The sequence below is a fragment of the Lycorma delicatula genome, chromosome 3 (assembly GCF_047948215.1).
Source record: "Lycorma delicatula isolate Av1 chromosome 3, ASM4794821v1, whole genome shotgun sequence".
NCBI lineage: Eukaryota > Metazoa > Arthropoda > Insecta > Hemiptera > Fulgoridae > Lycorma > Lycorma delicatula.
The window spans coordinates 174036478-174049975 of record NC_134457.1 but is presented as its reverse complement, the minus strand read 5'-3'; the positions used below and the strand labels follow the sequence as shown (position 1 = coordinate 174049975).

The following is a 13498-nucleotide window of genomic DNA, read 5'->3' as shown; positions in this document are numbered from 1 at the left end:
AAAATGGTTGTAGGCTAATAGACAGCAATCACAAGTTACTCTCAGTAAAGTCAGAGCCATCCCTAAGAATGAAAAATATTTGTAAGTGTACAAGGTGAATAAGAATTGAAATGGCTTCCTGCTGCCTTCTTTACTGAGCCAAATGTATAATTGTATATCTGGATTCTGTACCCACTGAAATGCTGGTAATATCCCTACAAGTGATACTTTCATTTTGTTCACTGAAGGGACTGACTGTTCAATGAAAACAGTTCCAACTAGTAAAACTAGTTATTTTGTATATATCACAGACATGAGAAAGTATGTATACACTGCTTCACCTTGTAGGGAAATTATTGGTAGTTAGCAAACTTATTACTACAAACAATATTTTTACTGAAGAATTACTGTGAAAAACCAAAACAGTTCTTTTTCACTTAAGCTTTAAAACTGATAAATGTATCTCCTGCTATTTGTGTAGTTATTCAAAAAAATAATTTATCAAGCGTTATGGTACCTAGTATATAAAGTACTATTTTCTTTTATAAAATTAATAAAAGTTTTTATGTTAGTATAATCTAACCTTGTTTTTTGTATTAACTACACCTGTGAAGTAAATCACTACAATTCATGTTGTAACTTGTGAAAAAGTTTTCTTTTAAATCAAATATGTCTGGAAAGAATGTAAATTTTAGATGCAAACGTATGTTATTTGTAATTGTCATATAAAAAATACAAGAAATACATTGAAAGAGAATTACCATATTAAACTGAAACACCTGATTCGTCCAAGAACTTAAAATTGTCCCAAACCGTAAATAAAATATATGGATCCATGTATTAAAATTAATAAATTTATTTTATTCTGAAGTTTAGGACTGAAAATAGAGTTGGTATGAAGAAATAAGCATTTATACGTCTCTTGATACACTATGTTCTCAACCTTATGTGTGAAATCTATACCTCTTCCAACAGTTTGTTTGAACCTGCCTGTAGATGGTTAAATTAACAATTTTAAATTCTAGTATCATCTCTACTTACTCATCCTAAAATTACAAATAACATTTTTTAATAAAAATAACGTAGTCTAAATGTATAATTTTTTTATTGTGCAAAATCTTGTAACTAGTTAGGTAGATTATACCTTCATGGATCAATGCAACAATTTCTATGACAGACTTGAATTGAAATTCTATGACTAGATTTGAAATTCTGTTCTTTTTTAATGTCTTCATTGAGATGATTTTCATTCTAGTAGTGATACATATCACAGTGAACATTAAGGGGTAACTAGAGAAAAAATATTTGTTGTCTATTTAATTAAAATTCTCTCTTATTTGTAAATTGTATTTACAGTGTGCAGTTATATGATATATCCAATTAAGAACATCAATTAAGTGCATCTTTTAAAATGCTGAAACTCTATTTAAACCTCAATAAAATACAATATTTTAACAAAAGTTTAGAATAAATAATATTACTATAACATTATCATTATAACAATGACTATAGAAATTTGTTTATAATGATTTCTATTATGTAGCTTGAATTTTTAATGATTTTTATTATGAAACAAATGTTCAAATGCTCTTTTGAAATATTTTTCTAAATTATTTACTTCTCTTTCAGTTTGCTATCTTATCTTTTTTTGTTAAATTTGATGTTTGGAATATGTTATGTTATAGTAATTTTATTATTTATTGGGATTTATATTTTCCTTTTAAAAATGTACTAAAAATTATATTGCACAAGGTTTTATTATTGTGAAGATAATTTTTGGCTATCTTAATTCAGAATGTTCAAATCATATATAATTAAACTTTTTTTCTCTAAAATATTAAGTATATTCTGGACTGTTTACACTTTGATCATTTATTTTTTTTTTTTCAGTCCAAAGTGTGAATTACGACTTAATTTGATACATTCATATGATGGTGTTGAGGTTTTGCAGTCAAAAATTTTGAAACCTTCTATGCCTTTAACTCATCTCAGGGCATTTTTCTGTGAGCAGGTTTGTTTAAGTTCACAAATATTAAGTTACTTATTGTAGCTTTAAATCTTTATAAATATAATGTACAGATGAAAAACCAAATATTCTGGTAATATTTTGAATGTACTTAATTAATTTATTGTAAAAAGTATTAATTTTAATTTTGTAAAAAAAATTGCAGTGAAAGAATAATCTCATAATTTACTGTTCAAAATGGATGTAGAGCTGCAATTTGACATTTTTTTAAAATAATTTTTTATCAATTTTCATTGGGTATTTTTCCTTGGTCAAAGCTAAAATAGAAATGTTTTTGTATTCACAAAAATGTTCAAAAAAATAATCTTCATTTTCAGTTTACAAAATTTATTTAATCTTAGAAAACAGAAATCTGTGAAAAACTGAAATCTGCATAGTGAAATAGGATGAGCATTTATCTCAATAGTAAATGAGTTTGTTTCATTTAACAGTTGTCATTGGAATGAAATCTCAGTGCTATTTGACACAGAAGGAATCATATTTAACCTCATTACTTGGCTGAGAAGACTTGGAGAATATTAACGGCACAGATTTATAACTGATGTAGCTTTTTGAACATCTCATTAAACATAATTCTTCTAAAATTGCTCAAAAAGCAGAATATGCCTGAATGAGGTTCGGGGGAAATTGAGGCTGGGCTGGGGAAATTTTGGCCAGGAAAAAATTCAAAAACAATTTTTTATAAGGGAAAAATAATTATTTTGGGGAAAATTAAAAATTTTGCCTTCTAAGGGGTGTTTAGCCAAGAGCAGGCAGATAAAGAAATGAATTGGTTTGTTTACAATATATACACACACACACACAAAGTGTGTTGTCTGCTTTCTGCTGCAAATTGGACAGGGTACCTATTTAATTTTCACTGCACAAAATAACGTATGGCCGAGCTGCCGATACAATATTTTTGTGGTAGTTGATGAATGGCAGTTACCTGATTTTTGACTGGCTACAATCAGCTGGTGTTCTAATGCTTTCTTTAGGTATTAATAAATATTATAGTACTGGTATGCAAATTTTGTTAGCGTCATAGAAATTATATTATTCAAACTATAACTAAATCACATTAAACTATATTATACAAAAGTACTTAATACATAGGTATTACTAATGTTTTTCATTTCTTAACAAATTACTTACTGAAATTTGAAATCGGTTTTTATCAGTAAAATGCATATGATGTGATAACTCATTTGTTTGTTTAAATTTTCATTGCGTAGAGGGGTGGAGGGATGGGGGTTATATGGTCGTCTGTCGCGACCAGTCATTTCATACCTGTCGCTTCAACCCCGTCTGTTTATGTGTAGGAAGTGGACTAGGCAACTTATTCTTGTATTTTCAGTCGTGGTGTTTATTTCTGTTATTTTAAGTTTATATAGTTATTTTTTCTGTTGCGGTTGTTTATTACTGTGATGTCTAAGTTAATACAGTACATCGTGTCTCATAATATTTTCAGTAGTGACTGTGGTAGGTAATTGGAACTAAAACTAATTAAACATAACATTTAATTTTGTGTTTAGCACTTAAGTAATAGTTTAAGTAACACCTTTGAACATAATAAAAGTATTAATAATCAAGTCGTATTTTTTTTTAATTAAGTGGTAAAATACAACGTTATAAATATTTAGTTTAATTAGGTACCAACCTAATATATTTTCAATTTTCACTTCGTTGACAGTGTGTGTAATATTATCATTAGTATTTATCTTTAATTCATTGTAATTACCTGTACCATAATACTATAAAATATAGTCTATTTCTTTAAGTGAACAATGTCAACTTTCAAAAGTAAACAAAAAGTCGGTGAAAAGTAAACAAAATGTTTTATGAATGGAGAGAAAGAAGAGACAAACTTCCGGTTCATGTCTCATCGAAATATCCCGGTGAAAAACCCAGAACAAATGATGAAGCATTTCTGGATTTTTCAAACCATTAATTGTGGCAAGTGGTATTGAACATGAATCTGTATCAACAAGGCTTGAACAATCAGAGGAAGATGTTAAATCTTGTGGGTCTGATGATGAACAAACTAAAAGAAAAAAATAAAGGTTGATGAACAACCAGCCAACCATCCTACAGAACTATCAGAACCTTCTTGTTCAAAATCCTCTGATGCAGTTTTTTTTTTAAAGAAGTAAAAATTATTATGAAGGGCAGTTATCTGACATAGTATTAGCTTCAACAAGTGTAATTGAAAAGTTTGATGCTGTACTCCCTGTAATTAAGCAGGAAAAATCAAATCAAAACCTACAGTGGATGCAACACGAATTATCTGAAGAGTTAGAAGCTAATTAAAACTTATCAGGGTAAGTTTCTTAATGAAATCTATCAATTAATGCCGTGTTTAACAGAGGAAGATGACAAGTTTTATGTACGCCATGTATATCAAACTACAAACATATCCCCAAAAATGTTAGTCCTAAATACCAGTAAGTCTGGGATATTCATACTGCCAAATTAATATCACGTGATGCAGAGTAATCAAGTACACAATTTGGGAATTTAAAAACTCATTTAATTGACCATTTAAATTGTGATGCTCACAAATGGTGTAAATTTCCAAGTTGTCTGAACAAGAGCGTTAGAAATGAAGAAAGATCATGAAAAAATTGGACTGACTAAGTCTCAAGAACAGCATATAATGCTATAAAAGAAGGCAAGGGGGGTACGTATTTTGAAAGAACATTGAGTTTAAATGTATTAAATGAAGCAGATGTTGGTGAACTTAATCATTCAGAGAATTCAGGGAAAAAATATTTTTAACTATAAATGAAAAAATATCTGTTTTGAGTGCTGAAAACCCCCATCAATAACCAGTTACCCTTTATATCTGTTACAGCAGACAAAATTACTAAGCTTCACCAAACATATCAAACATGTCTTATTATTCTGGTCAATGGAGTGCAGACTTGCATTATTATTGATATTTCTCCTTGTAGCACTTCACATAAAGGGACTCATTTTATAGAAAAATTAAATTTGCTTTAGATACGTTTAAAATAAACATTTACAAACAACTGAACGACATTGCATTTGATGCCAGTATTTTGACCTGGAAGTCTCTAAGAAAATTGCTGAATTATGTCAAACCATTGATTTAGATTTTTTAATATCTATTTGGGACATACATAGCTCACAGAATGGAGTGTGTAATAAATGATGTGAGAAAAGAAAAAGGATGTAATTGGCTGAGCAATCAGGTACTGATGAAAAGTTACAATTGGGGTATCGGTTGGAAGAATAAACATAACTGAAGAATTGGACATTGGATTCATGAACCCAAAATCATTTCAGCAAACTAGATTTTTTCAAAGCAAATTAAGAGTGTATAAGACCTTTGAAAGGGATTTTGTCTTATTTTTTACAGACCTTCAAAAGAAGAAAACTGAGAGTATAAAAAATAGTAATAACACTGAAGAAAAAGAATATCCAAGGAATAGGTACGGCTCAAAGTGTCAAGATCTGTATTTGGACTGTTTTTGATTATTATGGTTTGTTAAAAACCAGACTTCAAAGCATGAAAACTGAACTGAACAGTGGAAAGCTAACAGCAAAATTTTTCATTTCTATTCAAAGCATTGAACTGTTTCAAAACAATGTATTTAAAAACTATCTAATAGTGGAAGAAAGCTATGATACATCCAGTCGAACCCAAACAAAATGAGACCAAGAGTTGCAGGATGAAGAAACAAATGATTGTCAACAAAGTGTTGACAATTGACACTTGACTTGTGTTAACTGGAGATCAACTCAAAAGATCAAGAAAAAATCTAGAAAATCTGTGTGTGCTGAATCTAGGGAATCTGGAAAATAGAATCAAAGAACAAAGTATCGTGAAAGGTATGCGACTGTGTTGTAGTCGCACTCGTTTAGAAGAAACTGGATATGAAATTGACCGATGTATTATCAAACTTATAGACTGGATCAATAAAAATAGAGGATGTACCTTCAAGCATGAAGGTCCTATTAAAACAGCTGAAAACAAAAAAAAAATTTACAATTGATTACTTTAAAGACATTTTCTTTCAAGATTAGATTTTCTTTCAAGAAGCCTTCTCTGCTTGACCAGGGCAACAGATTTATTCTGGAGGCATTTACAAACTGTGAGGTATATGATCAAATACCTGAAATAATTTTCTTGTTAGTAAAGTATTTGAAAGTATGGTGAAGAACTTCAACTGTAATTGTTTCAAAGTAGTTGAAAGAACTTCACCAGTATGTACTATTTGATTAAAAAAATTCATTAAAACATAAGTGGATTTTATTTAGGTTAATCCTTTAATTTGTTGTTTTTTATTTAAAATTTAACATCAGCTGGGCGAGACCTAATGAAAGTAAAAATACCAATTTATAGGCGTACATCATTTTTGAAGGTAAATAACTAAAAAACCTATCAATTTTAGAAGAAAAAGTCTGAAACAAAATTGTAATTTTTTTTTGCAAAGAATTCTGCAATAAAAATATCGGTTTCTTTTTTAAAAAAATAATAAGTTGGGCTTGAAATGAGCCTTATTTGACCGTATCAAGGACAACATAGGTTCTGAATGTATTCCCCCTTTAAATGGAAAAACTTTTTTCCTAAAATAGTAAAAAATAAAAGTAGGAAACATTTTCCCTAAAATGTGTAGTTTTTGAGATATAGATGTGTCAATTTAAATGGACCACCTGGTATATATGATAGTGTAGTACATAGTTTCCTGCAGAAAGGTGTAATTTTAATTTTCTAACTCTTTACTTTGAGCATATACTAAAGTTATAGTGTAATTATACAGTAAACATGTAACACATAATATTTATCATTTCAATTTTTTTGGGTTTTGATAATCTTCTGTTTTTCTCATTATTGCGCAACTGCTTCTTATGAGAGTATGACCATATTTTTTCATGCATATTCAATCGGTTATTTTTAATGAATTTTAAATAATGGATTATAGCCGTTTTTTATAAAAGGTATAATTTTCCTAATTTTTTATCAGATTTTAGTGGCCAAACTCTTATAACATTAGTATAAAATCTCTAAATGGTAGCTAAATAAAAATACACAAAATTTTATTTCAACAGGTTAATCCTTTTCAGTTTATGGTAAATGAAATCTATAATTTAGCATTTAATTAGGGTAACCGATAATCCCTAGTGTGTGTATATATATATATACAATAACAAGATATATTTTACTTAAAAATACTATCATTATTAATCTCTTGTGTTAATCAATCAACTATACACAAACTTATAAATTAATTCACTATGTTTCACTTAGAATTCTCTAAGTTTCCTCAGGTGACAATACACATTCATATACACATACAAAATTTTCTTACATAGTAAGAAATTAACTGGTCTACCCATCCTACCTGATTGGTATTTCCTGTGTATTAAACCTTTACAATGCACATATTTTTCTCAAAAATTACAAACATTAAACATTATTTTCCTTAAAACTAAATTTACAATATAAATATGATTTTTTAAATTAAATTAGCATATATGTTGCTTAATCCGTGTATGTCCATTCCATTGACAGTGTTTGTATTTTCCTTGATGTATATAATTTCTAGAGTGGTCCTTTTATATGTATTTTGTTCTTTGTCTAATATTTTGGTGCTGTTGAAATCGAATGAGTGTTTACGTTCTATTGTATGTTTTGTGAGCACTGTCACTTACTTTTTTCTGTATTTATGGGCTTCTATTCTACGGCATAGTATACAGCATTCCGTGTAAAGATTGTAATGCATTGTACATTGAATGATGCATCCAATGTACAATGTAGGGGGATCTATTACAAGAAGGGTGGTAATAAAATATTGTTATCTAGGATGGGTAGAGCAGTTAATTTCTTACTATGCATGAGAATTTTATATGTGTGTATGTATGAATGTGTATTGTCACCTGAGGAAACTTTGAGAATTCTAAGTGAAACATTATGAATTTAATTTATGAGTTTGTATAGTTGATTGGTAACCCAAGAAATTAATAAAGATAATATTTTTAAGTAAAATATTTCTTGTTATTTAATCTATCCAATCAAGAGGAAAATAAACATAAATAAATTACGTTTAAGTTAATATTCATATATATACACGAGGGCTGTCCAGAAAGTAACTTACGTTTTGAAATAAAAAAACCAACCAAATAAAAAAAAGAAATTTTATTATATACATTTGAAAGAGACATAGTTGCCATTTAAATTGAGGTACTTATAACGATACACAAGCTTTTCAATTCCTTCTCTGTAGAAATCTGCTGGCTTAGATTTTTGGCATACACGGGTATGCATATTCATCTGTCCAGAACAGGAATGATCAATAATGGCAATACAACAAAGGAAAATACATTGTTTTAAATATTACATCATTCCAGTCTGAAGAGCAGAATTTGCATATCAGTCCATAATAATTTCAAAATTTTCAAAAAAAAGGAACAATTTCAAAAAAATTAAAAATTGTAAATAATTATGTTTTATAGTTATAGAATATAATAACAACTGAAGATGTGGAATCCCAAAAAAAATCGATTGCTGGAATTAATAAAGTAAGGTTCAACTTTTGTTAGTGGTTTGTATTTCATTTAATATATATATATATATATATATATATATATATATATATATATATAAAATTTTTGCACTGTTAGGTTTCTGTTATTATGAAAATCTTAATCATTTATGTTTTTAAATGTTTTTGTTAAAAATGTTTGAAATGTTCTGGTGATTTATGTTAAAGTAGATAATAAAAATGTTTACTAAGTTTACATCAAGAAGTTATATAAATATATCTAAGTTACATCATAAAGCTAATGTCCTGTATGAAAATTTGATTTCTGTGTATTATCAGTCTATAAGAATGAAATTATGATTTATTTTCACACTTTGTTTATCTTAGCTAATTATTTCTTCTCATCTATTTCAGTTAAATTACGATGCTTTGCATTATTTGACCTTTTATGCAAAGACTCTTAAATCAATCTGGTGGGTCGATTCTTTTTGTTATTCTTCCAATTGGATTCTAATTGAACCAGGCCGACGTGAAGATATATTTTTAAATATGAATCCATTTGTGATGTGTTCATGGATCTGCCAGAAATTACAAGAAATTGTTTTACTTGGTAAAAATTCCTCTTTTTACTTTTATATAATTATTTATTGAAAACTACAACCTTTTTTAAATTATATATTAATTTTTCAATATAGTTAAGCATTATTTATTGTAACTGCCCATAAAATTATTACAATAGTGAAATTTTATTAAACTCAAAACAGGTTTTGGTACACTGAAAATATAAAAAATTTGAATTTTTTATGCGTTATATTTTTTTCTTCATGATTTTGTGATTAATTTGGTGTATCACTTTTAAGGAGAAATGATTTTTTAATTTTGAAAAATTATTGTTAGACAGTACTTAAGAATTTTTATTGTGCCAATTTTCAATTTATTTTGTATATATTTTTTTGAAAGTGTTTTTTTTTTGTTGGGTGAAAAACACCTAATTCAAATGTTGAATTCTGAATTTAAATACTTTCTATTTTTTTGTGTTCTTCTTCTTATTCTATTTACATTTTTACTTTCAAAGAAACATCATTGGTCACAAATCAGGATGTAGGCCTGCCTAAGAGGACTAAAAACTAGGATTTAAAATATGAAGTTTATCAATGGCAAACTCCTCGTACCTTGATGGAACTTAATTGATAGCCTTTGTTACGTTTAAGAACAATTCTACATAAGTATTGTGAATTAATTGTTAGAAGAAATTCTATTGTAAAAATTATGAAGCTGTATGAGCTGTTTATTTCATGTTGGATCATTGGGAGTTGATCCAAATCATATATATAACCACCTGATGAAAGAAAATTGTACAAATTTGTAAAGGCTTTACTTTTTGTCAGAAATATAACTAGTTTGAAAATGTTCACATTTCTGATATTGCAGTAGCAAAAACAAAACCCATGTTTAAATATTAATATATTACCAGAAAGGGTTGTTCATTTCAATAAAAACTTAAAATTTTAGTGTTTTTGAAGCTACTGCAAGTTTTAATGAAGAAATGTTATAAAATACAACATACTGGAGAGGATTGTTTTCACTTTCTGGAACAAAATGTATAAAGATGATGAAAATGTTTTGATAAAATTTTAGTTCTGAAATTGTTTTGATTAACTATAACAAACAGCTTCTGGTAAAACTGAAAGTGAATACAAAAAGGAAAAGGAGAATAAAAGAAGAGCAGTTATTTTTGTTGAACGAAAAGAATAGGTTAGATTCATCATGCTTGTCTGGATCATACCGGTACTTTAATAATACTTTCCATACTTCAATAATACATTTGAATAATACTTAATTGCTATTATTTATCTTTTTGCTCAGGTAATCTATCCATCATCTGTCATGTTACAGAGTTGATTTTTTTTTTTACTCTTTTTAGAGAGAGTACTTCCACAATTTTTCTGTGACAATTTAAAATAAATTAGGTATTAGTGAAGAAAAATTTTTAATTAAAAATAATGCTTTGAAAAGGTATGAAAATTTTTTAAAGTGTAGTATATTAATAGAAATCCCCATGTTGAAACATTAGGTGTATATTGATTAATAGTGAATCAAAATTTCAAAATCTTGAATAGTTTTAAAACCAATATTCATTAATTTAACTGTATTGTGGTACGAGGAACCAAACTTTGTTTATTAGTAAATATATTTATGATCATTTTAAAAACATAAATTATTGACCAAATTTATTTTTAATGTGTCTTATTTAAAAATAAATTGCTTAGCTTGTATTTATAAAAATGGTCCTTTTATTTTATTAACGTAAGGTTTATATTAAGGTAAATTTTTAGTTTATTCTTTATAAATTGTAACTATAAAATAGATTTACTGAATGTTTAATATGTTCCTTTTTTATACTCTTGTTTACAAAAGAAAAACTGAGCAGTTTAAAATTCAACTGTCTTAATAAACTTTTATCTTTACATTTTACTTATATCTTTAGGTTAGAAAAAATTATTGGAATAGATAATGTTGGTTGCGTTCTGTTTGTTGGTTTCTTATAACAAGAATGTTGGATTCCTATCATATTAAAAAAATTGGAATAAACAATTGTTAAAATTATATTAAATATATAATTACTTGGGAATAATTTATCTTGTTCTGTTCTAAAACCTTTTTTTTTTTTTTTTAATAATATTAAATTTTTACTTATACATTCATTGTTATTAATATAACAATGAACATAACAATATAACATAACCCATGAATTCAGTTATTTAATTATATCAATTAAAACAAGAAGTAATAAATACAAATAAATCAGTATTTCTGAGAATTTATATATAGAGATTTTCTTCTGATTGAATATCTGATCTCTATATATATGATTATATATAGAGATTTTCTTCTTTTTCCCAGCTGGCTGTAGGTTACAGTAAATAAATAGTCTTCATTATTTATAAAATAGATTTTAACCAGCTTTTAATTGACTAATCCTGTTAATTCGAAAAAAGCGCCCAAAGTTCACAGATATATAGGCATTTAAGTCCAGTTCATTTGTGACTGAATTCACTTGTTTTAAATTCAAAACAAGGCCAGGCAGCATTGCATAATAGCTGATTAGGAATGATGTTGAGAAAATGGGTAGTATTGGCTTTTAGCAGTGATGTTTATGTTAGCTGTGACAAAGGTGCAGTTGTTGTGCAGTCATGTGTGCAAATTAAAACTGATATATTTGTTATTTCATTTAAGTCAAAAAAGCATTGGTTTACCTGCTGAGATACTTGGCTTATAATATACCTCCCATATTTATAGTAAAGGTATATTGTGTCTTATTTTTTTTGTATGGAAATTATAAATTAGAAGATTTTTTGTTCTAATATTTTAAGATTTTGTTTTTGAGTTAAAATAAAGTAACATTATTTTTAAAATATTCTATTTTGTTAATGTTCAGTATGCTAAGGTTTGCCTGTTAGCTGTAAAATTATGTATTCTCTGTCAGTCTTAGGTTTCTGAACTTAAAATTACAAAGCATACGATAGAGTACTCCAAAACTTCACATTCTAAGGTAACCAAGTTTTTTTTTGGTCGATTTCTGGTATTTAAGTGTCTTATTATTAATTATTGGGGTTTTCTAAGCTACACACATCCATTTTTGTTTAATTTAGATAATCTTCTGGAATATGGAAAAGTTTCATTATAGTTTTAACCAATTTTTATTTCAGAAATTGTTAGTATTGTTTACAACATTCAGCAAATTTTTAAAAACTTACATTAAAAACAAAGCTGATACATGTATCACGTCTTCCTTTCGCACTCATATCCCTTAAATTGAATTCTAGCCTGAAATTGTGGTCACTGTAAATAAATATTATATTTGTTTTACAGTAAATCAACTGGCTAAAACAAGGCCAGACAGCATTGTATAATAGCTGATTAGGAATGATGTTGAGATAACAGGTAGTGTTGGCTTTTGGCAGTGATGTTTATGTTAGCTGTGACAAAGGTGCAGTTGTGCAGTCATGCATGCAAATTAAAACTGATATATTTGTTATCGGTATAACCACTACTCTTGTTTTATAAAGGTAATTGTAACAAATTTTCCATTATAACAACCCCTAATTAGTAGGACTGTGATGAAAATAATTAAATACATACAAGACTTGGTTTATTACAAAACATGGTTAAGTCAATACGCTAAACATCTGATGCATACACATGAAACATATGTGCAAAGACATAGGAAATATATAAATTATAATTATTACATTGTAGACATAAAACATTGATAATGCGTTCTGGAGTGAATAGTGAAAGTATCTAGGAGTAGGAGGAAAGAACTAATATAAGAAGAACTAATAAACTAATAAAAGAAGTCTGTTACGGTGTAGCGAAGAGAAGAGTAGCTCTAAGGAATTGCAGTAATGAAACTTAACACTGGAATTTGTATGATTAGGAATAATTATTGGTTTGTAGTACTAATTGAAGAACTTTCTAGCCCAGAAAAGTTGCATTTTCATTTTATTTCAGGGACAGTAGCCATTATTTATCACACAGATTGTACTTTTCCCCCGTGAAGGAAAGCCTTATTGTAGTCTGGCTAATAAAAGAGGAGACACCTGAATTTTAGCTATTAGAATTTTATACGGCACACTGAAAAAAAAAGAAAAAATGGATAATAAAATTATTTTGTTCTGTGTTATTACATGATTAAAAACTTTTTTATGTATCAACACTTTATTGATATTACAGAAAAATACAGTAAAACAAAATTTTTACGATTTTTTTTTGTATATACAATTTCAGACCTCAGCAACTTTTAATAAAGCAATCCTGTAGAATATGCACTAGATTCTTGTTAAAATATAGACTTTCATCATTCACTCATCAATTTTTTTGTAATTTCAGTTACTTTGAAAATGGGGAGCCAAATTTTAAATCTCAGTTCCACCAGAGTAATTGTTTTTAATAGTTTATAACAAAAATTCCAATATGTCATAATTTATAAATTGGACTGATT

The 13498-nt window shown here is 27.6% G+C and overlaps 1 protein-coding gene across 3 annotated transcripts in view; it reads left to right on the top strand.

Annotated features, from left to right (window-relative positions):
- Positions 1-13498, top strand: part of LOC142321040 (F-box only protein 33-like) — a 56012-nt gene that overhangs the window by 27933 nt on the left and 14581 nt on the right. Inside the window, exons 4-7 of one of the 3 annotated variants that reach the window (XR_012755558.1) lie at positions 1870-1990; positions 8908-9103; positions 11981-12046; positions 13009-13114. Coding sequence is in view for 2 of the 3 variants with exons in the window: in XM_075359041.1 (XP_075215156.1) it covers positions 1870-1990; positions 8908-9103; positions 13009-13055 (364 nt within the window). In the remaining variant the exon portion in view is untranslated. Of the gene's footprint in view, positions 1-1869; positions 1991-8907; positions 9104-11980; positions 12047-13008; positions 13146-13498 lie in introns of those variants that run through there. The other 2 variants (XM_075359041.1, XM_075359040.1) reach the window with 2 other exon arrangements.